General features: G+C 44.9%; 2 protein-coding genes across 2 annotated transcripts; one reads left to right on the plus strand and one right to left on the minus strand.

Annotated features, from left to right (window-relative positions):
* Positions 1–414: 414 nt before the first annotated feature.
* chst14 (carbohydrate (N-acetylgalactosamine 4-0) sulfotransferase 14) lies at positions 415–3,092 on the minus strand. The gene is made up of 2 exons (XM_073476958.1): positions 2,673–3,092; positions 415–1,772 (listed from the first exon to the last, which is right to left on the minus strand). Exons 1-2 carry the CDS (start codon positions 2,964–2,966, stop codon positions 945–947), a joined length of 1,122 nt encoding a protein of 373 aa, XP_073333059.1. The 5' UTR covers positions 2,967–3,092; the 3' UTR covers positions 415–944.
* Positions 3,093–19,911: 16,819 nt separating this feature from the next.
* On the plus strand, positions 19,912–25,671 carry cracd (capping protein inhibiting regulator of actin dynamics). The gene is made up of 7 exons (XM_073477175.1): positions 19,912–19,968; positions 20,061–20,216; positions 21,441–21,656; positions 21,746–24,041; positions 24,180–24,370; positions 24,457–24,619; positions 25,514–25,671. Exons 1-7 carry the CDS (start codon positions 19,927–19,929, stop codon positions 25,669–25,671), a joined length of 3,222 nt encoding a protein of 1,073 aa, XP_073333276.1. The 5' UTR covers positions 19,912–19,926.
* The last annotated feature ends 2 nt before the right edge of the window (positions 25,672–25,673 follow it).

Raw genomic sequence — 25,673 nt, forward strand, 5'->3', positions numbered from 1 at the left:
AAGGATTAACTACTGGAGAGACAGACAAATGAAGGCGTCGATGAGTGAGTCAGAAACCACTAGAAGCTCATGCTTGAAGTCTTGAGTCTGGACATGAATTGTTACACCCTCCATAAGCCTCAGCATTAGCTAGCCTTTAGCATACGTCCAGCCTGAGGCGCTCAGGATTAAATCATGCCAGCTCTTCAATGACAGTGCTAACACTTGAACTGAGTTTTCTTTTTTCAACTTCTCATCGACATTACAGTGTTTGAACAAATTAGGATTCAGCTTCGAGAATTCATTTGGTTCTTGGCAACAATAAGTGTTCGTTCAGCCCTGTGGTTACGTGTATTATGCTTAATATTCATGTTTTTTAACGATGTTTAAATTATTAAATTATTCACAAAATAAAGCAACACACATTACAGAACATGCTGTGATGTATATCACAAAACTTGAACTTGTGTTTTATTACAAAGTGAACAGTCCAAAGTGAAGGAGAGGCTGTGACATAAAACAAAAAGGAACACAAGCTTGATTTAAACCCAACAACCCTGTGAATACATGGTGTGTGTTTTAGCCTGCTAAACCACCAAATGCCCTCCGAAGACATTAACCCTTTACCCTCTCTATGTGTAAATGAAGGAACAAGCAAAATACAATGTTTGGTACATTTCCATCAATGTATACTGAATCGGTTGAGTTACTGTAACAGTGCTTGACAGGTACATGTTGAAATTGGACACAGTGATTTTTTTTTTCTTTTGTCTGCAGCTGATTTCAAGCTTTAGTGGTTTTGAAGTCTCTGTCTCGTCCAATAATCAGCATGTTGCGATGATAATCGAACAGCTCAAGTACAAATGTGTAACAGCTATCAAAATACTGTTTGTTCCCTAGGAATAAAAAATAGTACAAATGATTCTCTATCAAAAATAATCTCAGAGCTATAAAACATCGCACGTTTAATGCCGGCAGTGTTCAGTGGTTGTGTTGGGGAGAGGATACGTGAAGAGGGAAAAGTCTAAAATGTATTTGGGCAGCAGTTCCCTCAGCAGCTTCTGAGGTAAGCTGCACAGGTAATAGTGTAACGTCTCCGTGGTGACCGGCTTGTACCACGTTTGCCTCTCTGGGAAGTGAACATAAGGAGGCGCTCCGATGCGCTGCAGCACGAACTCTGCATCGCTCTCGAGCTGCTCGTGGGAGCCGATGAAGTCATAGTTCACAGCACAGGGTTGGCATAAGTTGTACATTGGCATCCAGTGCTCATTCATGCGCTCCACGTCCTCATCCAGCAAGTAATGGACGAACTCTGCAAAGGTCACGTCATCTCCTGTAACAGCGGCGTCCTTAGCCCGACCTTTTCTGTACCGCTTTATGATCTCCACGCCGTACTTTTTCTGGTAGGACTGAATCTCTCCGAACTTGTTCCTGTACGCAGACAGCAGGCGCTCCATGGGCTCCCGCACAAACATGAACTTGAAGTAGTGCTTGAGGCGGTAGCGGATCTCCTCGGGCTTGAGAGAGGACAAAAACAGAAGGTCGCTTTGATGGTTCATCTTGATGTTGACGTCCACGTTTTCCAGAGCTCCGCTCAGAACCTTCAGCACCCTCTTCCAGTTGGAGCAGGCCACCTTGGGGACGTAGCAGTAGAGGAAGTGGTACTGGTCGTTCACCAGGACGTGCTGCAGCAGCGTCTTCCTCTGCAGGGGGCTCAGGGACCAGATGCTGCGGGGCATGTTCTTCTGGCTGCACATGGTCCTGATGGTCCGGTTACGGATCTCCTGGAGGATCTAAATGTGAATGCAAATGAATGACTTTTAAAAGTGCATTCCACCAATTTATCACACATTTTGCACCACTTGGCATGTGAAAACAGATGTGTCATGTCAGGTCATAGAAAATAACCCTGAGTTTGTCATAACGAGGTCATCAGAGTTAGGTCAGCTTGGGTTTGGGATTACGCGTCATGACAGAAAGTCTACAAACATGGACTTTGTCGATGTTTATCAGGCAGAGAGGGTCTAATTAAAGGACAAGTTCACCCAAAAATGAAATAAATTCAGTCATTATGTACTTGCCCCCATGCTGATTAAAAAGTCAGGATGAGTTTGGTGCTTCACAAAACATTTCTAGAGCTTCACAGCAAAACAGCTTTGCAGGTGAAGTAGGTGGAGGCTTGTTTTTCCCCATCTACTTCAGTTGTTTCGGAGAATGCTGCGTCGCTGTTTTGCTGTGCAGCTCCAGAAATGTCTTTCAAAACCACGAAACTTGACCCAGCTTCCCATCAATCAGCACGAGAGTGAGAAGGCGATGACTGGATTTTCATTGTTGGGTGAACTTCTCCTTTAAATGACCTAAGTTGTATTTAGGGGAAACTGGCTCGTGTTATGATTTCCCAGCCTCTGCTCTGAAGTGAGCAGATGTTTGGGGGGAAAAAAAGGAGAGAGTGTGAATAAACAATACACACACTGGAAAATGGAAAATGGCAGTCTCACTTTTAAGCCTCACAGGAACTTTTAAATCAAAGTGACACGCGTGTGTGTGGAGGAGAGACTTCGGTGGGGTGTGGTGTTTTGCCCTTTTGTTACCTACTCTAAAGAAAATCTTAAGACAGATCTTTAAATCTCAGCTGGTCACACTGGACCTATTTAAAAACACCCTCCAGCAGCTCCTCCACGACGCGACTCTACCTGGGACTCCACGTCCACAGCAGCCGGGCTGTTCCTCCCGACCTGCCGCATGAAGTCCAGCCGCCTGCCGCTGCCCCTGGGTGGAGGCGTCTCCATGCTGTTCAGCATTCCTTTCTCTATCATGAGCAGCAGGCCTCCGGATGCTACGATCACCAGGAAGGTTAGCACCGACGGCAGCACGGCGGAGCTGCGGCGGCCGGAGCCGGAGTTCACCGTGGTCCTAAAGTTTATCACCGAGCCGCCGCGAGCTCCTCCGCTCCGCTTCAGCCCGTAGTCCTGCCGGCGGGGCAGCATGTCGCGTCCCGGTTCTGTTGTTCGGTACCTGTTAGCTCTGTTTAAAAGTCCACAGCGAACCACCGTTACTGCGTAAGAGACGGGAGCGATGGTTACCTACCACGTACCCATAGTTAAACTTTGGAAACTGCGTCAAAGCCGCGAGCGTCGAGACAGCCACTTCCGTTCGGGCTGTCAAAATAAAACAGCTTCGAGCGAACACGTTCCGAGTTAAAATGAATTAAAGTGACCAAAACATATTTACATTCAATAATCTGTCTCCGTGAAGATTAACTATCGATTACAGGATTAAGTCGAACACATGACACTAACGTAACTAGAATAATAGCACAAACACGTCCGGTTGGTATTTTCAAAATAAAATCTTCCCGATGCATGCACGAAATACAGTAAAATCAAATCTTGTGAGTGGATTTAGTTTTCGAGAAGTGCCTCAGTGTAGGTATATTTACAGCCAGAGAGGTTTCTGCCTCTCTGTGTGTGTATTGTTTACAACAGGCCATGCAGAAGGAGGTGCTGTGTACAGGCTTGTCCTCAGCACCTCCTCCCTGAGGGATCCTGAAGTCCCCCCTCCCCATGCCAGCTGGGAGATGTAGTGCAGCTAATGCATTTAGGGTTTGAAGCCATGACTCAGGGGACTCTCAAAGATCCCCTGGTCCTTATAGCCAAAGTTTGACATGTTTTTTGTAGACTTGCTGCAGATGAACTGTGTTTAAAGACGCGTTTTGAGACACTGTCCAGTTGTGTGCAGTTCTTGTAGTAGCTTTCAGAAACCAGAGTCCTCTCGGTGTGGAGGAGCAGCAGCAGCTCGACTCATCAACCCATCCTTCCAGTCAACGATGAGCTCACATCGCCTTTTCTCACGGAAGTATGATGCAAAACCTCCTTTGTGCAATCACTGCATGTGATCACCAGTCAATCTTATGTTGCACCATTAAGATGATAAGATATCTGAACCTCTGCATCGTTTCCTGCTGAGGCCAACAACTTCTTCAACAAACACAAAACATTAAAGTTGAAAGCACATTTTGAAACTGTTTGTATTTAGCCTCTCATGAATGATAATGCACAGGAGATAATTACTAATGAATTGAAGTACTAGGCCTGTAACTCCTCAAAGTAAAGGATCAGTCTATAGATATAGGTTACATCAGTTTGACAGCGTAGCTGGGACTAGCTGGTTACGCAAGCTACGTTTGAGGCTATGTTTAGCCTCAAGTTTGTAAAGCCTATTAGCATAAACCTGGAAAAAATGCCAGATTCTGCTATTAATCCTTTTCACACTTCCTGTAGCAGTTAGTTTATACATTAGCCAGTAATCTGTCAGGAAAATGTTCTAAGTCTTGGCACGTGTTAAAATGATATCTTCAGAGTTTTAAAAGTAGAAGCTATTTTTCTGCTTTCTTGTGCTTATAAGGTCGAATGTGTTAAAACTTAATTCTTAGTTCATGTTTTAAGACCTGGCAGCTAAAACAAGCTGCCGGGTTTCTTCAGGGCCGACTGTGTCTTTACTTTCATGCTGAGAAATAAATGATGAAATAAATAATGACAATTTGATAGATTGTATGTTTTTTATTGTGCAACATTTTATTATATTTATTATATCCATTCTTGATTTAATTAATTCCTTGTAGAAATTAGAAATAAATGTGAAAAATACTACAGTGTCTTGTTTTTTTTTTATGACCAGCTGCCAGCACAACCCAAAGAGTGATGTAAAACAAATAGGAGCCTCCCAAATGATAAATAGGTTATTTTTGGCATTTTTGCTTGAGAAATGACTCAAAAGTGTAATGGATTATGAAAATTGATGCCTAACATCTGTCTCTATGTATGATGAAGACAGGCTGAACTGAAAAGAAGATTCCTCTCCAAGATGTCTACTACAGCTACGGTCTTATAATTGATCAATTAAAGGTATACTATGCAGGATTATTATTATTATAACAATGTTTAGCATCATACCGATCTCAACCCATCAGCTATCATCAGACAAGAATTTAGTGCCAAGGGACCATCCAGCAGATATCTGGAAAACTAATAACAAATATCCAGGCAGCGACTTCTTTTTCTTTTCGCCGGTCTGATGAAGACACAGTAAATCTACATTTAAGGAAAAAAACATGCTGATGCAATGTGTTTTCCCCTCTTTTCTTCCATGTTGTGCAGATGAATGTAGATGAATTTAAAAGTGAAAACTAATAAACAGCTGAATCATCATCAGACGACAGCCGATGGTTCCTGAGATTGCAGTGTTCTGCCTCTTTTGCGCTCCACACGGACTGTTTACCTGCAAACAACCGAAGCCCGCCTGCTAACACAAACCAGAACTCATCCGATACCAAAATCGAGTCATTTTCTGCCTATCGTTCATTTATATGCAGATATGTGTTTATAATCCCTCTCAATCCTCACATGTGAACCACTGGAAGCATCTGTACCTGCCGCACCCTGCCCTCTGCCTGTATTTACTTATTTCATGTACAAATCCTGCAGAGTGCCTTTAAACTAATATTTTCAGTTTGCTCCTCAATTAACTTTTTATGGCATGACTTTGGACTCTGCTCTGAGGTGCTCACATGTGTGTCAGCCATGGCCTACATGCTGTATATGTGTGAATTAGAGATTACTCTGCCTGATCCCTCTATTGTCATACAGTGTGAGCTGAAACACTGGTTACTGTAGCTCATAAATACAGAGCAGGATGACTAATGTGCACAGTGCTGGTTTATAAATAGAGCTGGGACATCATCACTACACTACAGCACAGACACAATACATCCCAGCAGGATTAACACCTTCAGCTCCACGCTGTGTTTCTATTCCTCGGGGTGGTTACAGTCTTTTCCATTCAGCTCCTCGCTTTTTCCTTCCTAACACTTCCGAAAGGCACGCGCTTACGTCCCAGTAACGTGCCCGCATCGTTGCTCATGTGTCGCCACCGCCGCCGCCGCTCGCCCATCTCTCTCGCAGCCACACCCTCCCTCTCCCTCCATCTCGCACGCGTGCAGCTGTGCGGGACTTGACCGTGCGTGCCGTCTCCCCGACGGGCACCCGCAGCATCAGCAACACAAAAGCGGTCGGAGCAGCGGCAGCAGCAGCCGGAGCTGGGAGCGAGGAGGGGACCGCGCTCAGACCGGACACAAGGTGCTGGGGTCTTCTCTTCCATGTCGATTGTGTTTGTGCTCACTGTTGTTTTTTTTTCCCATTTTCACGACGCTGATGACCTTGTCACTGTATCCCCCCCCCCCCCCCCCCCCCCCCCCCCCCCACCTCTCATTTGTCTCATTGACCCGCTCAGATCTTCTGCTCCATCCTTCGCAGATGTGTGTGTGTGTGTGTGTGCGCGCGCGCTGTAAATGGGCTGGGACTCGCAATTTCATCCGGCTCAAAATGCGCAAACGCCGATGTCAACAGGCCGAAATGTGATTAATCGTTATTTATCGTTTTGAGTGATGCATCACCAGTAGATGGTTTTTGGGATTTCATGTGTGACAATATGTGAGAGAATGAGAGGCCAGATTCTTTGTTCTCCGTGCGCCTTTTTTTTTTTTACTCTGCAAGTAACAGACTGTAATCCCTGTGCGGCAGCATCCACTAACCTGCCATTAACTGTTACATATTGATCCGTGCCTTTAGGTCTATGTTGATGTGGTCTTTCACTACAGCCATCTCCCCGCAAACGACACACACACACACACACAGAGAGACACACACAGAATACAGCTTTTGGAAATGTCAGCTGGAAAGCCACGCACAGGCCATATGGTGCGGGCCTGCCTGCATGTGCGAGGGAAAAAAAATGTAAATTATGGATCTATTTTTTGTTCCACGCGTCGTTTAAAGGCTTTTAAATCAATGGTGCGTTTACTGTCACCGTCAGTGGACTGTGTGTGTGTGTGTGTGTGTGTGTGTGTGTGTGTGTGCTGAGACAGAATATATGGCAGTGGGCCAGAGATGAATTCACAGGCTGCTGGTGTTGGATTTATGGGGCTGGTTTCTGGTGTTTGGTTGGCTGCTTCGGCACCTGATTGACAGGCAAGGTGTGTGATGTGTTGGTTCGTGTTTGTGGACTGATGGTTGAGGTGTGTGTGTGTGTGTGTTTCAGGAGGAATATGTGAGGGCTCTCATAGTAAAGACTACGTCACTATCACTGTCTCTGTTTTATGAAGAACTGCAATGTTCAGCCTGAAGGTTTGGACTCACATGCACCGAGCTGCACAGTAAACAATCGTCTGACTGAGTTCTCATGTCATCGGCATCCAAATGGTGACCAGTGAGCGTCTCTTCAGAGACATCTGTGGAGTGTCTCGGCGGTGCCAGACAGCATCCATTTTATTTGAGCCATTTATCACCCCTCTTGACCTCAGATAAGACAGGGCTTGATTTTAAATCACTGGAAGGCAGACAAAGAACAGTGACACGTCGTTGTTGTTTCTGCAGGTTTTTAATGTCGATTGATTAACAGTCACATTGTCGCACATTTGACAAACAGAGCTGGAAGCACCGCAGCGTCCAGTCCAGCTCTCTCCCACACAAAACACTGCTCCTGAAACGCCTCGTCAGTGGTCCCGCCTTTAATTCTGTGACTTCTTCCCATCACACTAAGTCACCATGTCACACATTTGCATAATTTGTGCCTATATTCACAGTAGAAATGACGCTAACTGTAAGCTAAAAAGGCACGACAGAGCTTACCGGAGATACAGTAAGCGGTGCTGGCTCAGGCGTGTGCGAGCTGACCAATTAGAGTCAACTGGGTATTCAGGAGGAGGGGCCTAGACAGGAGCTTAAACAGAGCGTTTTGAACCGAATTATGAGCCTGAAAATGAGCACTATTTATATTTTCTCCTAATATTTCTCCTTTAGGTAAACATAGACATAAATGCTCAAAACCAAGACGTAATAATCACCCAGCAACACTATGTACAGTATTGTATATATGCAGTGTGACAGATATCGTGTTAGTATCAGTGCTGCCTTCATCTGAGGCACAGAACTGTAATCACAGATCACAGCCGACCACTTAATTTCTTACGAGGGCTGCCCTAATTATTCACCATGGTCCAAGTTATCATCAACTCTTCTGATGTGTGGTCACCCAGAAAGCTGATACACATTTATGTAACACATCTCTGCTCTTAATAATATACTATAGGTTGTTATGTATTCGGAAATACCACTGACGTCAAGGTTTGTTTTAGTGTTTTGATATATAATCAAACAAAACAACAAGACGGCATCAGAGTGACGATGCATACTGTAGGTTGCCACTGCGAATAGGTAGGTTTGTTTATTTTATGTCATGGCAAAATAATTTATATACTTTTATTTATTTATAGTGCAATACAAGTGGCCAACATACACACTTGACAAAGCACAGAACAAGAGGGGGAATTAGTCAAGACAAATGAGCAAAGAGAATAAACACACTGTAGGAGCAATAACAACAGGGCCGAAGAGGGAAAAACAAAACAACAGAACAAAAACAGCAAAAACAAATAATAATTTAAATAAATGAATATGATTCACGTTTGACTATGATATTAGTTTTAAAAAAAAAGCAGGCTGGAGCTAGCTGGCTAGCATGCTACCTTCAGTAGATGTCTCTGCAAAACAATATGTCGACTTCATAATGTCAAAACTGACGTTCTTCACATTTTATTGATAGTTTTACACATTGCACCTTTAACATGCCATTTAGACTTCTGTATGAAAAGAAGTGAACAGATCTGGGCGTTGTTTCCATCTTCTCATTTCCATGAACCGCATGTCAAGTGCAGTAGCTGCCTCGGTATCATTGAGACTAGCAGGAAGTGGATGCTCCCGGCCTCCTCACACATAAAGTGTGTTCCTGTCTGAATATCTGTGTGAGAGCATGTTGATGCTGCTTTTACTGGGGGGGGTGGTCTATTTCTGCACGGAGACAGTCAGAGAGCAGTCTGTCTTTGAAGAGCTGTGCTGCTGTAATGTAGGCTGCATCCAGGTTGGTAAAGCCCTCATCATTACCATATCCCTGAGAGACTGCAGTGTGATGCTGCCAAAACCAGGGGGGGCGGCCTTATTACACACTGACACTATATGCTGATGTGCACGGCTATTATGATTCCAGATCAGACTGATATGACCATAAAATGAGGATCTTACAGATGTATTCAGATCGTTTTAACGCACATCAGTGACCATAAAATCATCATCAAGCAGTTGTGGTGCGCCACATTACAAACCGTTCTAATCAAACATGTGCGTCCACGGTTACTGTTAACCCACAATGAAAGCCTTTGTGTGCATCAGCCAGTCCGAATGATGAATGCCACTCTGTTCTCTGCACTGGCTTTCTGGCGGAGAAACAAAGTGTCACTTTGTGCCTCCTCAGCACAGCAGCACTAACAGGACAGACACAGGAGAACGCCCATCTCTCCTCACTCAGAGCTCACACTATACCCTGATCCCCACTGACACACCTCCTCCTCCCCTCGCACTGTACATGTGCTCCGCTCTAACATGCATCTGCACTCGTGAACCCACGCTGCCACGAGCTCTCATTCCCCAGTACGTGACTGCGCCTCAGAACAGCAATCAAATTTTCATCTATACAGGAACATCAAGGGATGCTGCTCTTGTACGCCCACACACACACACACATACTCACACACACTCGCACACATCTAAGGCCTCACTGCATGTGACACCTGACTCCAGGTAATGCCCTAGATCCACAGTGACAGCAGGCAGGTGGAACGGCCACACGCTCATAGATACCCTCGCACACAGAGCGGCTGTAGGACGGTAAGAAGGCATTCTTATACAGAAAGTTGATGAAAATGTTAGGTGTAGATCACATGCATAGTTTGTCGGGGTTTGATTGTGTGTATTTTCTGACTCTCGGTGTGCAAAACAAGTCTGAGCAGCTCGTGTTTTACAGGGTGATTTAGTGAAGTGTAAAACTAATACTGCACTTTAAATTCTTGCGATGTGTGACAGCTTTGAATATCACAAGTGACAGTGTTTGTGTTTGAGACGCTCAGAAAAGAGAAGAAGGCCTGTCATTGTTGGTTCGCACACTTGGTTAGTTAACCGTTAGCTAATGTGGAAAATATAACCACGGTCATGTGATACATGTCGCGTGTCACTCTAAAATCCATTGTTTTTCCACACGCTCCCTGTGGACATCAAGAGAGTAGACAAATGCCAAGAAGACCTTTCAGCATAATGTGTGGAGCAAAAGCTGAACATTATATAACTCATAAAATAAGTGTTCACTGCAGGCTTGTTGTCTGGATTGTTTTTTGTCCAGTAATGTGCTGATAGCTACCGCTGGTGTTTGTTAGGTACCTCGAACCTGGTTAGGAATGGTAAGGTCACTTAGTCAGGGGGTTTGTCCCTTTTGGTCAAGGCCGAAATATGTCAACAATTACTGGATTGATTGCCGTGAGATGTTGTACAGACTAGGGGTGGGCCGGGTATGAGGCTTTATACTGGACAGGTAATAACGACGGTCGCACGGGACTCAGTCAGTCCCAAGATGAAACATAATGAGAGCCCATGAAGAGTGTAGCAGCACTACAGTCCATCACGTTAACTGTGACACATCATTTTTTATTTCTCACAACAATTTAACTTAGCTTTTCTTATTCTAAAGCTTAAGATCAAAACCTCCTCAACCTTAGTACAGACATTTATGGTCCCCAGGCGGTGAATCGTACTGACTTCTGTGACCTAATAAGTTAAACTAAGATGGTGAGTATGGTAAATATTATATCTGCTCTACATTTCAGCGCTTTTACGGTGCTATGCTATGACGCACTTTGCAGATCTGGTTGTTGGTGTATAAATAGTTTTCCATCTGTTTCCATATAAGCAGCGCTGGAACGTTGTTTATTTGGCGTTGAGTTCGTAGGAGAAACAGAAGTAAAATATATGAAAATAAACCACCGTAGGATTGTCACTTGCTGCCATGCTGCTTTCTACTGTTTGTGCCGGTTTTTGGCACATTCGTATTTCGAATGGGGGGAAAAAAGCGGAAAGGCAAACTTGTCGCCTGGAAATAGGAAAGGTGTCAGTCAACATATTTGTGTGCTACTTCTGGTTTAAGAATTGAGGCAGGATCGGAAGGCAGAGTAAAAAAAAACAGTCATCACAGACAGAGAGGGGCGCAGTATTGTTCAAAATGGCGTATGTTTCCAAACAGGCATTCATAGTGTTGCACATGGTTGTTTACATGAAAAGCGACAGAAATAGTCGTGAATGAAAGTTTCTCACCTCCACACAGCTGGCCAATCACAGCATGAATCGGGCGCGAATGTCAGACTGTTGGTCTTTTTTCCACAACGGTCCAACAAAGCCCGCCTAATTCAGATGTATGTATGTGTATTCTACCATCCAACAAGCAGGTCTGCAGAAGCATGCTGGCAGGTTTAATCTCGGTCACACATTACATCTGAGCTGTAATTGAAGTTGACGTAGAGTTGGGTCTGACACGCTGAACTTGTTCACTAACACACACGGGGCTGTGCGTTTTCACGGCAGCGTGAACTTTAGCACAAACAGCGTCACCACATGTAGGTGCTTTGCCCACTTGTTTGGCACGTTCGTGCCCCGTTACAGGCTGCGTGCCACAAAGGTGGGAGGAGGTGAGCTGCATGAAAATGAGGTAGAACGTGAAGATATGGAGGTGTTTTGGTGAAAACTGGGTCTGTGATGTGCTGAAAATCAATGTCCTTGTAGCAAGGTTGTTGTCAGTCTAACAGCTCAGTTGATAAAAAAGCAAACCATAACTTAATACTGATAAATAGTGTGAAAAAAACACTTTGATTTGACGCTTTGCAATCAGTTGATATGTACGGAAGCCTTAAATGGTCATGGGTCAAACATATAGTTACCTTTGTTTTAAAAAATCTTATTTGTTTTCTCAAGATCACAAGTTATTCATGTCATTATCACAGAATTACAAATTACGCTTCCCAGAGATAAGGAAATATTATTTTTTTCTCTAGAGGTAACAACCTTTGTTTATATCATTATCATGTAATAATAAATGTTGTTTCCCCGAGATAACGAGATGCTGGCATGGCACCGCTGATCTAAAACACGTTAGACTTTGTTTGTTTTCTCATGATGGGTTATTGGGTTATTTATCTCGTTACATCAGGATAACAACGATCGTTTTCGCAAGAAAATTATCTTATTATCTCTTTACAACATTTGTTTTTCTGTGATAATGAAATAAGTAACTTGTGATCTCGAGAAAACAAAAAAAATGTGACTCTTTATCACGGGAAAACAGAGGAAATAATATATTTGACCCACGACCGCTTAGGGCTCCCGTACATACGTAGCCAGTTGATGTCAGATGTATTGTGACTATGGAGAGACTCAGTTTATAGACTGTGAAAGCTGAATGAATTGTGACACGAATGATCCATTTCATGAATCTTCTGTATTTGATTTGTATTCATTTCGGCAATCTCCCATAGAGATAGAGACATTCTGGGGAAGCCTTCACTTCACAGTGAAAATTATTAAAAGAAACATAGATTTAACATCAGTCGACACCAGCAGGACCGCCCACTCCTCCTGACGACGATGCTCTTTTTATACTCTCATTCAAAAATGATGGCTCACCAGCAGCAGCAGCTGGTGGCATCAAGGCCTCCTTTCCAACCAGTCTGGGAGCGTAGCGTTGCATTTGTGACTGCAATATGATGTGTGAGACAGCAGAACCGGTTAGAATAATTATTGTATGCCAGTATCTTTTGTATGTAAACAGGATTACTGTGGGGTTAATCAGTTTCGCATCAGCATGTCATGACTTGCTTTACTCACAGCTTTTGCAACAGCAATATGACGGGCTGAGGAGGTTATGATTAATCACCGCACGTCTGATATTTATCCTCAATACGTAATTACCACTTTTGCACGTCAGGTGTGCGAAACAACAAATATACTTGTGCACTCCCTTGTTGTCCTGGCAGAAGAAACACATGCAGTGTGTGTGTGCCAAGCGAACTATTTCAGTCTGTTTGTTGTGTGACTTGAATCTGTGTTGCGTCTGTCTCTTCTGGCTAACACATTGCCATGGAAACCAGAGGAGAATGAGACTGGGATAAAGGCGTCGATGACACGTTGTTGTGTTAAAGGAGAACTCCACCAATTTTACACATGAAAGTGTGTTTACAGGTCTCGGGGGAGTACTACTGCAGATGTGGGGGGGGGAAAAAGTAGTGTAAAGCCTTTTGTGGCTCCAGAGGAAGCTGCATGTAATCTGGTAAATTGCCTCTAGTGATGTCACTCAGTGGCTGAGTTGCATTGTGGGTAATGTAGGCACCAGATGTCAAACTGTCCTTAATGAGTCCAACAGTGTTATAGGATGGCAATGCGAGACTGTTTCTCAAAACCTGGCACCTACATTACCCACAATGCAATGTAGCAACTGAGTGAGTGAATGCTGAGATATTGTTATCAATATACCACTTGCCAACTGATCAGCAACTGAAAAAATGATGGATGAACACATTTAATAACTCATTACTTTCGTTTCGTAAATGGCTAATGTTAGCATTTAACAGCTTCCTAGCTAACGTTACAGTTTGATACGCGTTACACGAAACAGAAAAAAAACAAAAGACATAGTTGATAAGCCATTAGCTAACGTTAGCATTCAGCCACTTCCTAGCTAACATTACTGTTTGATTACATCCGGTGTGTTTTACTCTCAGGCTTAAATAAATGTGTCCAAGATGTGCGTGTTGATATTTTAGAGTGAGTTTACGCCTTTCCTATCGTATCGCGTAACACCATCAAACAGTAATGTTAGCTAGGAAGTGGTTGAATGCTAACGTTAGCTGTTGGCTAACGAGTTATCAAATATGTCGTTTTACCTTGAAATATGGCCCGATGTCTCTCTGGATTTTCACCATCCATAGTCATTTTTGTAGCTGATTGATCAGGAAGCGGTAAAATGACAACAACTTGTTTCCCTTCCATTTCCTATGTTGATATGTCTCGAAACCTTTAAGACAGCAGTACGGTATTCAAGCTCCCCGCACTGAGCGTGATGTCAGAGGAAAATGGCCGCCGTGTGGTGTGGATATGGTCCCCAAGACCTGTAAACACACTTTAGTTTGTACAGTTGGTGGAGATGTACTTCAAGATGATGAACAGTGATTGTGAACGTGTACTTTTGGCGATACAGATTCACATGTTTTGTCATTGTCACTTCATCCATCCTGATCATGTTCATCTGTTTAAAAGTGCTTCCTCATCCATCTTCTCCTCCGTCACCCTCCACGCCATGCTGTCCCTGTGACTGCACCTGATGCTTACAGAGCTAACAAACCCAAACCTGCTGTTTTGTCTCTGTATTTATTCCACCGTTTTCTCCCAAAGCCACAGTGGAGGCGGCGGCGACGTTCACCTGGGTAAAACAAGCTTTGTGCAAAAGGGCAGATCGATGTTCCCTAAGGTTTTACTGCATTGGTGCGCAGCTATCTCGAGCTGTGCAGCTGAAATAGGTAAACTGCTCCACCACGTTTCGTCTGTCTGCTTTGTCAGCAAGCTACTTGTGCTGTCAGGTTATGGCACTTAAACGCTACAACACTAAGCCATGCCGTTGGACTTTGGTAGTTGTCAGGCCCGCTCTGGTGCAGAGCCGGTGTCACCATCAAATGATGATGAGAGAGCGCTGAGATGCCGCCGCCATACTATGATGCAGCTGTATCCTTGTCAAAGGCATTTCTCTGCTTCTGTAGAGCACATGGCTGCTCCTCGTGCTTCTCTCATCCCATCTCTAGCTGCTCCCCGAGTCTGTCGTCTGCAGCAATAGGACTGTAAACACACAACAGAAAAAAAACATGTCAGACACTCGCTCAACATTCGGACCGGCAGCCAACATGTAAATAAACAGACAAACAACAAAAAGAATCAACAATATCTCTCTTGACACCAGCAGACACAATCACACACAGTCTCTCTCCGCACCACACACACTCTCTGTCTGTGTTCACACACCCCTACTACCAAACATGCTTGTTTGCTCCTTGTTCTGCGCTGGCTGGAATCAGACAGGACAAAGAGCCTTTTAGGGGTTGAGACATTTCTGAGAGAGTCTGTCCGGCTCTGTTCCCCTCAGGAAGGAAGCCCACGGCATGCTGATCCCACTGGAGACGGCGGCAGGGCTCCTCTCCCTCTCTCTCAGTACTGTCTCTCACACTCTCTGGTTTTATATTGCCGGCTCCGGATGCTTGTGCTTTTTCGCACAACACACATTTTCCCGCAGTACATCAGAAAACCTCTGGCTCGGCCCGACGCGCCGCAGACAGGTGCTCGAGGACGCAGGGTTCAGGAAGCAATCTGTGGGTTGTCGACGCAAATACGAGGTGGTTCATGTGGTTTGTGTGCTTATTCCTGCTGGGGATCTCGAATCATCCTGCGGAAAGTGAACATGTCTTTTTTTAATTTGTAATTTCAGCGCTATCTGCATTACCCAAACCACTTGTCATTTCACATGTACAGCTGACATTTTACTATCGCCATTTCGAGCCACAACAGAGTGGCCTCAGAGTGCTCGTTTTGCTTTTAAAACAGCAGAGGCTTTATCGTGCCCCAGACAGGCCGATCACCAAGAGCCATTCTGCTAGAGCTGACAAAGCCGAGCTTTTTGATGAGAATGCTAGAGGCGACGGAGAGCAAAAATAAAAAGCAAGACATGCACCACTGTCAATATTCAATGCACCTTTCCTGATCCCTCACATGTCTCTCCTCTTGATATTATAAAGGCTCCCACTTTTACCCCCCTGATAACAGCATCCCCACGCTCACTTCCTTCTTCTCTCACCACAGCCAAGGTGTGCAGTGACCATGGCAACAGACGCCACGGAAACTAAGCATGACATGCTTTTAGAGGTAACCGAACCCAAAGGCCCAGGTAAACAGGAAAAAATGAGTGCTTTTAGTGACTTCTTAAAGAGACAGTGGTCACATCACGAGGATGAAATGGCCTCAGTGTTTTCTGTTTCACTGTCTCTTTAAGACCTGCATGGTGTGGTGATGGGTTTGACGTGAGCCTTTACATAGATGTGTGCTGTGTCCACGTTTCTGATCTTTACTAGCTCTTGATTCATCCCTTCAAGCTGTTTTAAGACTTAATCTGAAGCCATGTAGCAAGATTAGATAAGTATATGGGGAAAATAAGACATTAATATGAAATGTGAAATGTTAGGTTTTTGGAATAAGTAGAATTCAAAAGCAGTTCTTCTTCATCCTCCTGCTGTTTTTTTCTGCTGCCAGCTAGGTAATTTGCCTTCACCAGATGGGAACTATTCCCCGATCAGATGGCTAAAATGAAAAACCAGCAGGAGTCCAGGGCATCGAGGTCAAAACACACTGCGCGGCAAGCACACAGGAAGCAAGAGTTAACCCCGACGTTAGGTTGGGTGCTGCTGCTGAGTCGTCTACGCTGCAGAAAAAAAGTGTCCTTTCTTGTTTCACGCATGGGTGTGTGAGCATGCCCATGGCAGTGCATTATGGGCTTTGTACCAGAGTAAAAACGCTGGACAGGCCCCGATGCTCGAAGAGCATGCTGCAGGGAAACTGAACATCAGTGTCACACCATAATATCACTCACTGCACACAGACAGACAAAGAGAGAAGACCGTGAATTTCATCTGTGCTCCGTAAAAACGTACGTTTCTCTATTAAAAGAATGGTTTATCAATTCAATAAAGAAATGTTCCCTTTTCTATCTCGTTGTTCTCAGAATTGGCACAAGAGGTTGAAAAGAGAATAAACAAGGCAGAGGTTAAAATCATAAGTGACGTCTTATAATCACTTTATACTTGCAGAGATATATTTTAGACCTACCACCCAGAGTAATAACTGATGTACTTTGTGGAGAGCCAGATGAGAAGATTGATACCACTCTCATGTCTGTGTGCTAAATTTAAAGCTACAGCCAGCAGTCGTTATCTTAGCTTAGCACAATGACTAGAAACAGAGGGAAACAGTTAGCCTGGCTCTGTACAAAGGTAACAAAATCTGCCGACCAGCATCTCTGAAGGTTTCCCACCAAATCCTACCAAGCTTTCCAACCTCTACCAAAAACAACCAGTGGTTTATGAGGATTGAGTGTGGGACTATTTCTTGGCGGGGAGCAGTGACTTCAACTCTCCGCTGATTAAGCACAGCACATAACCCCCTAGCTAAACCGCAACTTGTTGTATTTACACTTTAGTTTTTGGGAAACTTAAAGGTAAGCTATTTAGTATTCCTAAATAACAGTGAAGACTTTATGTCAAAGACATCTATATATTGTGTTGCAGAGATACATGTTGAGGTTAGCATGCTAACCAGCTAACCCATGTCCATTTTGTACCTCAAGAGCTGACAGCCTGACAGCCAGTTAGGACAGAGTCAGCTAAATCGACCGCTAGCTGTAAGTTTAACTGAACTTTCTCGCTAACGGCAGCTCTGTTAGCAGCAGTTAGCGGTTACTCTGGTGATATGCTGGCCCCTTATATTGCACCTTTAAACAAACAAGATATAACATGTTAATGAGTGAGCTTTAGAGGTGCTGGTAGGCAGATTTTGTGACTTTTGCACATAGCCAGGCTAGCTGTTTCCACTCGTTTCCTTATGCTAAGCTTACCTAAATGGCTGCTAGCTCTAGCTTCATATTTACTGTACAGACATGAGAGTGGTGTTGATCTTAGTATCTAACTCGTGGCAAGAAAGCGAATAAGTGTGTTTCCCAAAATGTCAAATTATTGCTTTACAGTTAAAACAAAGTGGTAGTGAAGACGATATAAGTACATTTTAGGGGGAAGTTGGGTTCATAAGATGTTAAAACTAGAGCAAATTTGATTATTTCCAAATGCTCCCTAAGTGTGGGTGTGATTCAAACACATGACACTGGTTGCAGAATGAGTTTTATCTTTTGACCCTTCCTTTGTGAAACTTTGCCCTTGTGGAGGTTCAGAGTTTTATCATTTTAATTATAGCACAGATGTGATTAAGACCTGATCCTGATACTTAATGTGATTTGGGTTCTTGAGTCATGAGTGACACGTTCATTATTTCGATGATAAAGCATATAAATACTCCCGTCACTTAAACTCTCCCACACAAGAATAAAGACACACACACACTCCAGAGTCGAGGACCAAAGCGGGGAAATTAGTTTACTGTATCATTTCCCATGATGCCTCTGGTGTAGTGAGGCAGCATGCGAGGTGAAATCCCACACCAGTTGCTACTTATAGCTCTGAAAGGGATACCCGCACAGCCCTGAGAACGCCTGTCCGCACAGTGGTGTAGAGTGGCTTTGTAGCTCTGTAACCTCACCCACTAAGCTCATCCAGTGGACCTCCAAGAGTACACATACACAGACACACAAACAGACACACAGACAAAAACAAAGCACGCAGATATGTTTATTATATGTTGAAATTAAGCCAAAAGATATCGGTTTCCATTTTCAAATGACATCACGTCAAAGAAGTCTCATCTGTGGGATCCTGAGGAGAGAACAGAGTGAAGTTTTTCTCTACACATGGGAAAGTTTAGCTCATGTGTGAGAGTTTATAACCCTCTGACATAAAAGACGATGAGGAAATAAAGACATAAAGTTAGTGCCCTTACTTGGGGTCATGACTTCCTCATGAGCCGGCCCTGATTTTTACCAAAAGTGACAGCTCTTTTTATGACAGAGGACAGATGTCGACATGTTTTTTTTTTGTTTTTTTACTGCACCTTGCTCCTTTATTGTCCCATATTAGTTTGGTAATCTGCGAGTCATTAGCTGTGTCGTTAAGTGTAGCGTCTGATAACACACACAGCCTGTCTCGTGGAGAAGTGTTGCAGATCAAACATCATGTGAGCGATGTGGACAGCCAGGATGTGGTTGTGTTTTTTTTTTTTTTTTTCATTTCTCTCGGGACCAATTGTGGATTCGCATTTGTCTCTTTTCACTCAATAACTCAGGGATCTGTTCAGCATTTCTCCAGAGCTGTGGGTGCTCCCTCTTTATGCGTGTTGTTTATCTTTCCAACTTCCTGTAAATACCAGTAAGTATGAAGCAAAGAGCCAAGGTTTTCTTCTCATTCCATCTGCTACTTTGATTTATTTTCCTTTAAGTCAATCGATTGCATTTCATTATCTACACACACGCGCGCGTACACAAACACGCCCATACTTACCGTCCTGCTTGTTATTTAGCCCCGAGGGCGAGATATAAAGATTGATGATCTGATTGCATGTGGCCGAGGATGTCATCTATTTTGTTTTTCCAACAGAGAGAAGGCGACAGGGCAAATTCCAGCCCTTCAGACGACTCTTTGGGAAGAAGAAGAAGAGGGAGGCGAAGGGGGGCTTTGATGGAGCGGAGCTAAAGGCGAGTTTTTCTACTGGGGAAGTGTGCAATGGAGTTGTGTCTGACGATGAGGAGTCCAATCAAAATCTGAGGTAACTACGAGGATTCATTTTTCATTCATTAAGCTTTTCTGCTTCATCATTTTATTATTGCTGAATAAAGGTCTTCTCAATTATATGTGCCTATATAGACAAATGCAAATATCTTCCAGACAGTGAGGGTTAGACAGACAACTTGGCTTCTTCACGGGAAAATGAAAGTGTCAGATCAGACTCTCGTAAACGCTGTGAGTTGCGTTTACACTATCTGTAAAGAAAAGGGTGAGGCTTCTTGTGAAAGGGCACAATTCGAGCCTTTAATTGATGTGCTGGGACTGCCGCTGTAAAGAGGTCATTCATTTGTTTGCGTAAAATGATTTACAGAGTGACGCTGCAGCCCGCTCATGATAAATGAATGAATGACTGACAGTAATGGCACACTGCAACGCTCTCATTTGTCTGCAGGGAGTTGAATCCCATCGGATCCCGAGCTCTCTCACACGACAGCATCTTTATCCCAGAGGAGCCGGCGGCTGAGCCCGGTCTAGATCACAGCATGTCCCAGGAAAACGTCTCGGATAAAGTCAGGAATCTGCAGGTGGGCCTTGTGGCGATGTGGGCTCAGTTGCTGAACAGTGATCTTTTCCTTCTGCATAACGTAACGTGTTGCTTTTGTTGTTGATCGAACAGAAGCAGATTGCTCAAGGTATAAAGTTTGGCCAGAGGCCTCCCTCTCTGAGGAAAAGTGAAGGAGATGAGGGGAGTTCAGATGAGGAAGAGGTTCCCCGGAGTCCTCTGAAGGTTTTGGCCCAGGTAGAAGCTGAGCCAGCAAACACGGAGCCAAAGGTAATGAATTATTCTTTCCCACTGATTTTACACATCCAAGTCTGTTGTACAGGTGTTGTATAGTACTACTGCACGTATGACAAAAGTTGTATGAAGCCTTTTGTGACTCCAGAGGGAGCAGTGTGATGTCAGACACGTGTCCTCAAGTGATGTCACATGGTGTAAAGGTTGAGGGAACAGTTTCTTGTAGCATAACACGAACTGAAAGTTGGAGGAAATCTTTCTTTCCATGTGAGTGATATACAGTAACTCTACTTACCAGGAGCGTAGCAAATGCTGACATGTTTCTGCCACATGGGTGGAGAATGAGATCCTGTGTTTCTGCATCAGATTTTGCTATTATGACAAGAGGTTTTATGGATATTCCTAGTATGTCGGATTATATGGATAATATAGATTGCCAAAAAATCTTTCATCCTGTGTCAATCTAGGCTACAGAAGTTTGACAATGAAAAATGAAAATAAAAAACTGTGGGTGTAAAGTTAGAAAGAAGTGAGTTTACCTGAACTCTGAAGGGATTCTGAAAACAGTAACACGCAGGTAGCGGGAGGACGGAGGATGAAGGCTGCCTGAAAAAGGTGCCAATTCCCAGACTTATACCAACATCCTACACCAGTGAGTCAGACTCAACGCTGACGGTGCTCGGAAATCATTCTTACGACTTCGGTGCATTCATGTAACAGCTGTTCAAGTCGGAATGTGGGAGAAACATGGGGGCCAAAAAAAGTTATGTTGCATTTTATCGCTCAGAGCGTTTAAACAACACATTGACAGCTGTGTCCAGTACTTGAATGACAAGAAAGAGCAAAGGAAACGGATCATTTAAGCCATGAAATATATTTTACGCATATGCACATTGCACCCAATGTTTACTTTCATCTGCCATGTTTCAGCGTCATATGACTCGGCAACTCGTGTACCAGCATTTTCTCTGACTTTCTGAGTTGTTCCTCCAACTTCACAGTACATGAACGCACTATGAGTATATACTGACCTTTGAGAGGTCCATTTGCATTGTGGGTAGTAGGCACCAGGTTTTGACAAGGAAGAAGAATGCATGGAATAAAATATCTGGTTTTACGTGAATTTTGATCCTTTTAAAAAAAAATCGGTAGTCCAACAATGTTTTAGGGGCACAATGCTGAATCGAGTACTCTTTTCACATATTGCTAAAAGCAGATGTGTTTCAGTCCCTCATAGATGCTCTATTAATGTGACAAAAGCAGGTGCAGGGGGCTCAACAAGCTGAACCACACAGCACCCCAGTGAAGTCCCCGAGGTCCAGGCGAGTTCTTCCACCCACTGGTACCATCGAGTCCATCAATCTGGATGCTGTTCCACAGTCTGTTCCTCGCTTAGACAACACCGCTGCCAAGCATAAACTGTCCGTCAAACCTAAAAACCAGAGGATTTCCCGCAAGCACCGGAGGTTTACGCAGGTGGGCCAGAGCTAAGGTCAAACTGTGATTCCTTTTGTGACATTTCCAACTCTTTGTTGTTGAAACTAATCATGTTTCCACATTCTCAGGACCTCCAAGAGGTGTCTATCCCTGGTGTGCTGCAAGAGGACTTCGAGGCCGCAGGCGTCTCAACAGTCGACCAGCGCAGGGCATCTGCTGATTCCCTGGAAAGCTTCAAGAAGCAGAGACTCCATGAGGAAGAAAGACAGGAGGTGAGGAAGAGGAGGGAGCTGCAGGAACAAAGACTTAAACAGGAAGAAGAGGAGAACAGGAAGAGAGCAGCCGAGGAGCTGAGGCAGCGTGAACTAGAAGAGGAGAGGTGTCGTAAACAGCGGGAGGAGGAAGAGCGAAGGCTTAGAGAGGAGGCGGAAAGAAGGAGGAAGGAGGAGAGAAGGATCAGAGAGGAGGAAGAAAGGAGGCAGCGAGAGGAGGAAGAACGGATGCGGAGGGAGGAGGAGGAGAGGATGATGCGAGAGGAGGAGGAGCGCCGACAGCGGGAAGAGGAGAGGAAAAGACTGGAAGAGCAGAGGAGGAAAGAGGAGGAGGAAAGGAGGAAGCGAGAGGAGGAGGAAGAAGCGAGGAGGCAGCAGGAGCTTGAGGCTGCGAAGAAGAGGAAGCTCAGAGAGGAAGAAGAGGAAAGAAAGAAAAAGGAGGAAGCAGAGAAGCTGAGGTTGCAGGAGATTGAAGAGAAGAAAAAACTGGAAGCAGAGGAGAGGAAGAGAAAGGAGGAGGAGGAGCAGAGGAGGCTGTCACTAGAGGAGGCTGACGGCTGCTCAGATCCACAGGAGAGGAAGAGGAGGGCCGAGGAGCTGCGCTGGAGGGAGATGGAGGAGAGACAGAGGCCTTTCTCTTTCAAAGTTTCCTCGGGAGAGAAACAGATTCTGTTCCAGAAGGTTAATCTGACACCTGTCACGCCGGCCTCCAGCCACCAGAGCGGCGCTGTAGCTGAACAAAGGGAGGGCGCCAAGGCTTCCTCGGCTGAAGGACCGGACTCCCCCAACCTGCCAACGTCTCCATATGTCCCCCACACAGCCATCTTAGTGACAGGCGCCCAGCTCTGTGGGACAGCCGTCAATCTCGACCAGATCAAAGACACCGCCTGCAAGTCTCTGCTGGGTCTGGGAGAGGACAGAAAGGCCCAGGGCACACCGCCGACCAAGAGCAAGACTTCACCCGACCGCAAGTCTGCCAAAACCAAATCACTCAGTGAGACCACATTCACCACAGACCAGTCCGGTGCAGCCGTCCTGGCAGAATGGGCGAGCATCAGATCAAAGATATTCAAGGGGGTGGAGGAGGGGAAATATGACGAGTACCCCGAGCCGAGCAAGAGCCAGCCTCTGCCCAGCAGCGAAGACCCGCCTGCCTTCTCGCACACCAACCTCAGGAAGACCATGTCTGCCAATGCCAAGTTCTCCATCACCCCTGCGAAGAAGAAGTTTGGAGATTCAAACAGGAACTCCGAGGTGTTTGGTGCAGATGAGAAGGAAGCGGGAGAGGAAGCCACTCCGTCCGAAAGCCCCACTGCAGCCTCCCCAGCTCCAACCAGTAGACCTCAGAGCAGGACGAGTAAAACTGTCCGCATCTCAGAAAGAGGGTCAGAGGAGTGTATGTTTGCCAAAGACCTCCCCTCTTTCCTGGTTCCCAGCCCTGGAGCCAAAATTGAGGGGCCAGAGGGGAAGAGCAGGGCTCAGAGTGAGACAGCGGTGTCTGAAAGTAGAGAGGAGGGAGAGGACCAAGGCCATGACGGTGAGGACAAGCCCACACCTTTTGGTATAAAGCTGAGGAGGACCAACTACTCCCTCCGCTTTCACAGCGAACAGTCCACTGAGAAGAGGAAGAAGCGATACAGTGCTGGGGACAGCTTTGACGGCGTCCCATCACCTCTCACCCCCATTGAGCCAGACTCTGACGCTTCCTCTGTCTTTTCTGATAAATCAAGTCCTGCATCGCCTCAGAAAGAAGGCGCGGTTGGCAAGTACTTACATGCGTGTGCCTCCCCCGCCGTGCCTCGGGCTAAACCATGTAAGTCTACCAGCGAAGGTGAGAAAGTACTTTCCAAGCCACCGATCTACCGCAGACCGACCACGTCACCCAAACCTGTCGGAGCAGTCCCAACGCCTCCCCCATCGCCGCTACCTAAAGTGGCCCACGGGCCTCCCAGTGATGCTGTGACGCAGAGGACAGGGGCTGCGGAGTCATCCAGCCGGGAGCAGCCGAGCAAGAGCGAGGAAGCTTCGCACCGGAGCGGCCAGGGCCACGTCCAAGTGGAGGAGGAGCAGAAGGAGAAGAGGTCCTTCTTCCCCTCCATCAACATCCCCTGGAGGGAGAAGGTGGACCGAAAGACAGAGCTCATCAGGAAAGGTCAGTGTAACTTTGAGTGCAGATTCATACTCACGTTTACTGAGTTTTTGATCTTATAGGTGAACCCTAACTAGTATAAAAGAAGAAATTCAGCATCTTGCCCCAGTAATGTGCCAATCTGCATGTGTTTCCCTTCAGAAAAACCTTCACTACAGAGCAGGCACTCGCTGGACAGTTCGAGGGTCGGGGAGAAGGAGGCCGGGCCCTTGTGGATCACACTGGCTCTGCAGAAGCAGAAAGGCTTCAGGGAGCAGCAGCAGAGCCGAGAGGAGCGTCGCAGCATTAGAGAGGCCAAACTGGCCGAAAAACAAGCGAAAGATAGAGACAGCGTATGTGAAAAAGATTGCTTCTATACACACTTTTTAAGATTTCTTCACATAATTTCCTCTCACACAATCATTAATGTCTTGTGCAGGTTACGCTGGTGAGCCCCACAGAGAGCAGAGGCAGCGGGAGCTCCAGTCCTTCCTCTAAACCTCAGACCCCAGAGGAGCCCAAGAGACCCGACAGCCTCCTGGGACGATTTGAGCGCCGAGAACACCTGAAAAAAGCCAACACCTTACCCAGCTCTGTCACTGGTGAGAAGCTGCACATTGGGGATTAAAGGTGCACTATGTAGTTTTGGGGAAGAAAACATCTTCATTGATTTTTTTATGCCTAAACAAACTTTTTGTTTCATGACTGAATCAACTGAATAAACAAACTGACCTTAAAGGACAACACAGTTTCACCCTGTTTTACTTTGTTTATATGTGGCGGACCCTGCCACCTCTCTAGCTTCAAACAGAGTTCTGAAACCTTATTCTCCTCTGAGAACAGCTTGATTATTCAGTTATGGAAAAAAATAATATTTCTGAGTTTGTGTTGTTACCTCATTAATATTGTAAATATTAAAATTCTGAGTTTGAATTTCTTCTCAGAAACTACATAGTGCACCTTTAAGTCTAAAAAAGATAAAGCCTACCTGCCTACATAAAAAAAAAAAAAACATTTTTTTTGTTTATTAACAGGACAGCATTGAGAGATGGCAGGAAACAGGATGAGAGAGAATAAATAATTAATTATTTAATGCTGCATATACTCATTAGTAGCAGCACTAAATCCATATTTACAGTTTGCTTACATTCTTAAATGTTTCAATAATTTGTCATTGATAAAAATGATTCATTCAGAATACATTTCAATTCAGATTATTTGATTAATCATGAAAATCTTTTTCAACCAGAAATACCAAATATTTGCTGGTTCCAGATTTTTTTAATGTGAAGAGTTGCTACTTTTCCTTGTTTGAGGACTGTTGGTCGGACTAAATAAGACATTCAATGACGTCCTCTTAGGCTCTGAAACAATTGTGAAGGTCATCTTTCCCTGTTTTCTGAGGTAAACTCACAGTTGCAGCTAAATCACTTCAATAAAATGAGCCTTAAAGGGCTGTAACCACATGTGTAACTCATTTTTTGTCCTTGTTTCAGTTGAGATCGCAGACTCTACACCGTCGCCACCTGCTGTCAAGGAGGTGTCAAAGCGCTTCCCCTCCAGTGACTCTCCGCAGTCCACAGAGCCGGCCTGGCTGGCCCTGGCCAAGCGGAAGGCCAAAGCCTGGAGCGACTGTCCACAGATCATCAAATAACA

This window comes from Pagrus major, chromosome 11, assembly GCF_040436345.1.
Source record: "Pagrus major chromosome 11, Pma_NU_1.0".
Taxonomy (NCBI): domain Eukaryota; kingdom Metazoa; phylum Chordata; class Actinopteri; order Spariformes; family Sparidae; genus Pagrus; species Pagrus major.

What these genes read in the sequence shown, in the direction of transcription:
- cracd (XM_073477175.1), top strand. Translation starts at nt 19,927, where the DNA reads ATGTCCCAGGAAAACGTCTCGGATAAAGTCAGGAATCTGCAG. An exon ending in GACAGAGCTCATCAGGAAAG is followed by an intron (nt 24,042 to 24,179) that starts GTCAGTGTAACT and finishes GTTTCCCTTCAG; the next exon opens with AAAAACCTTCACTACAGAGC. An exon ending in CTTACCCAGCTCTGTCACTG is followed by an intron (nt 24,620 to 25,513) that starts GTGAGAAGCTGC and finishes TCCTTGTTTCAG; the next exon opens with TTGAGATCGCAGACTCTACA.
- chst14 (XM_073476958.1), bottom strand. Translation starts at nt 2,966, where the DNA reads ATGCTGCCCCGCCGGCAGGACTACGGGCTGAAGCGGAGCGGAGGAGCT. An exon ending in CTGTGGACGTGGAGTCCCAG is followed by an intron (nt 1,773 to 2,672) that starts GTAGAGTCGCGT and finishes ATTCACATTTAG; the next exon opens with ATCCTCCAGGAGATCCGTAA.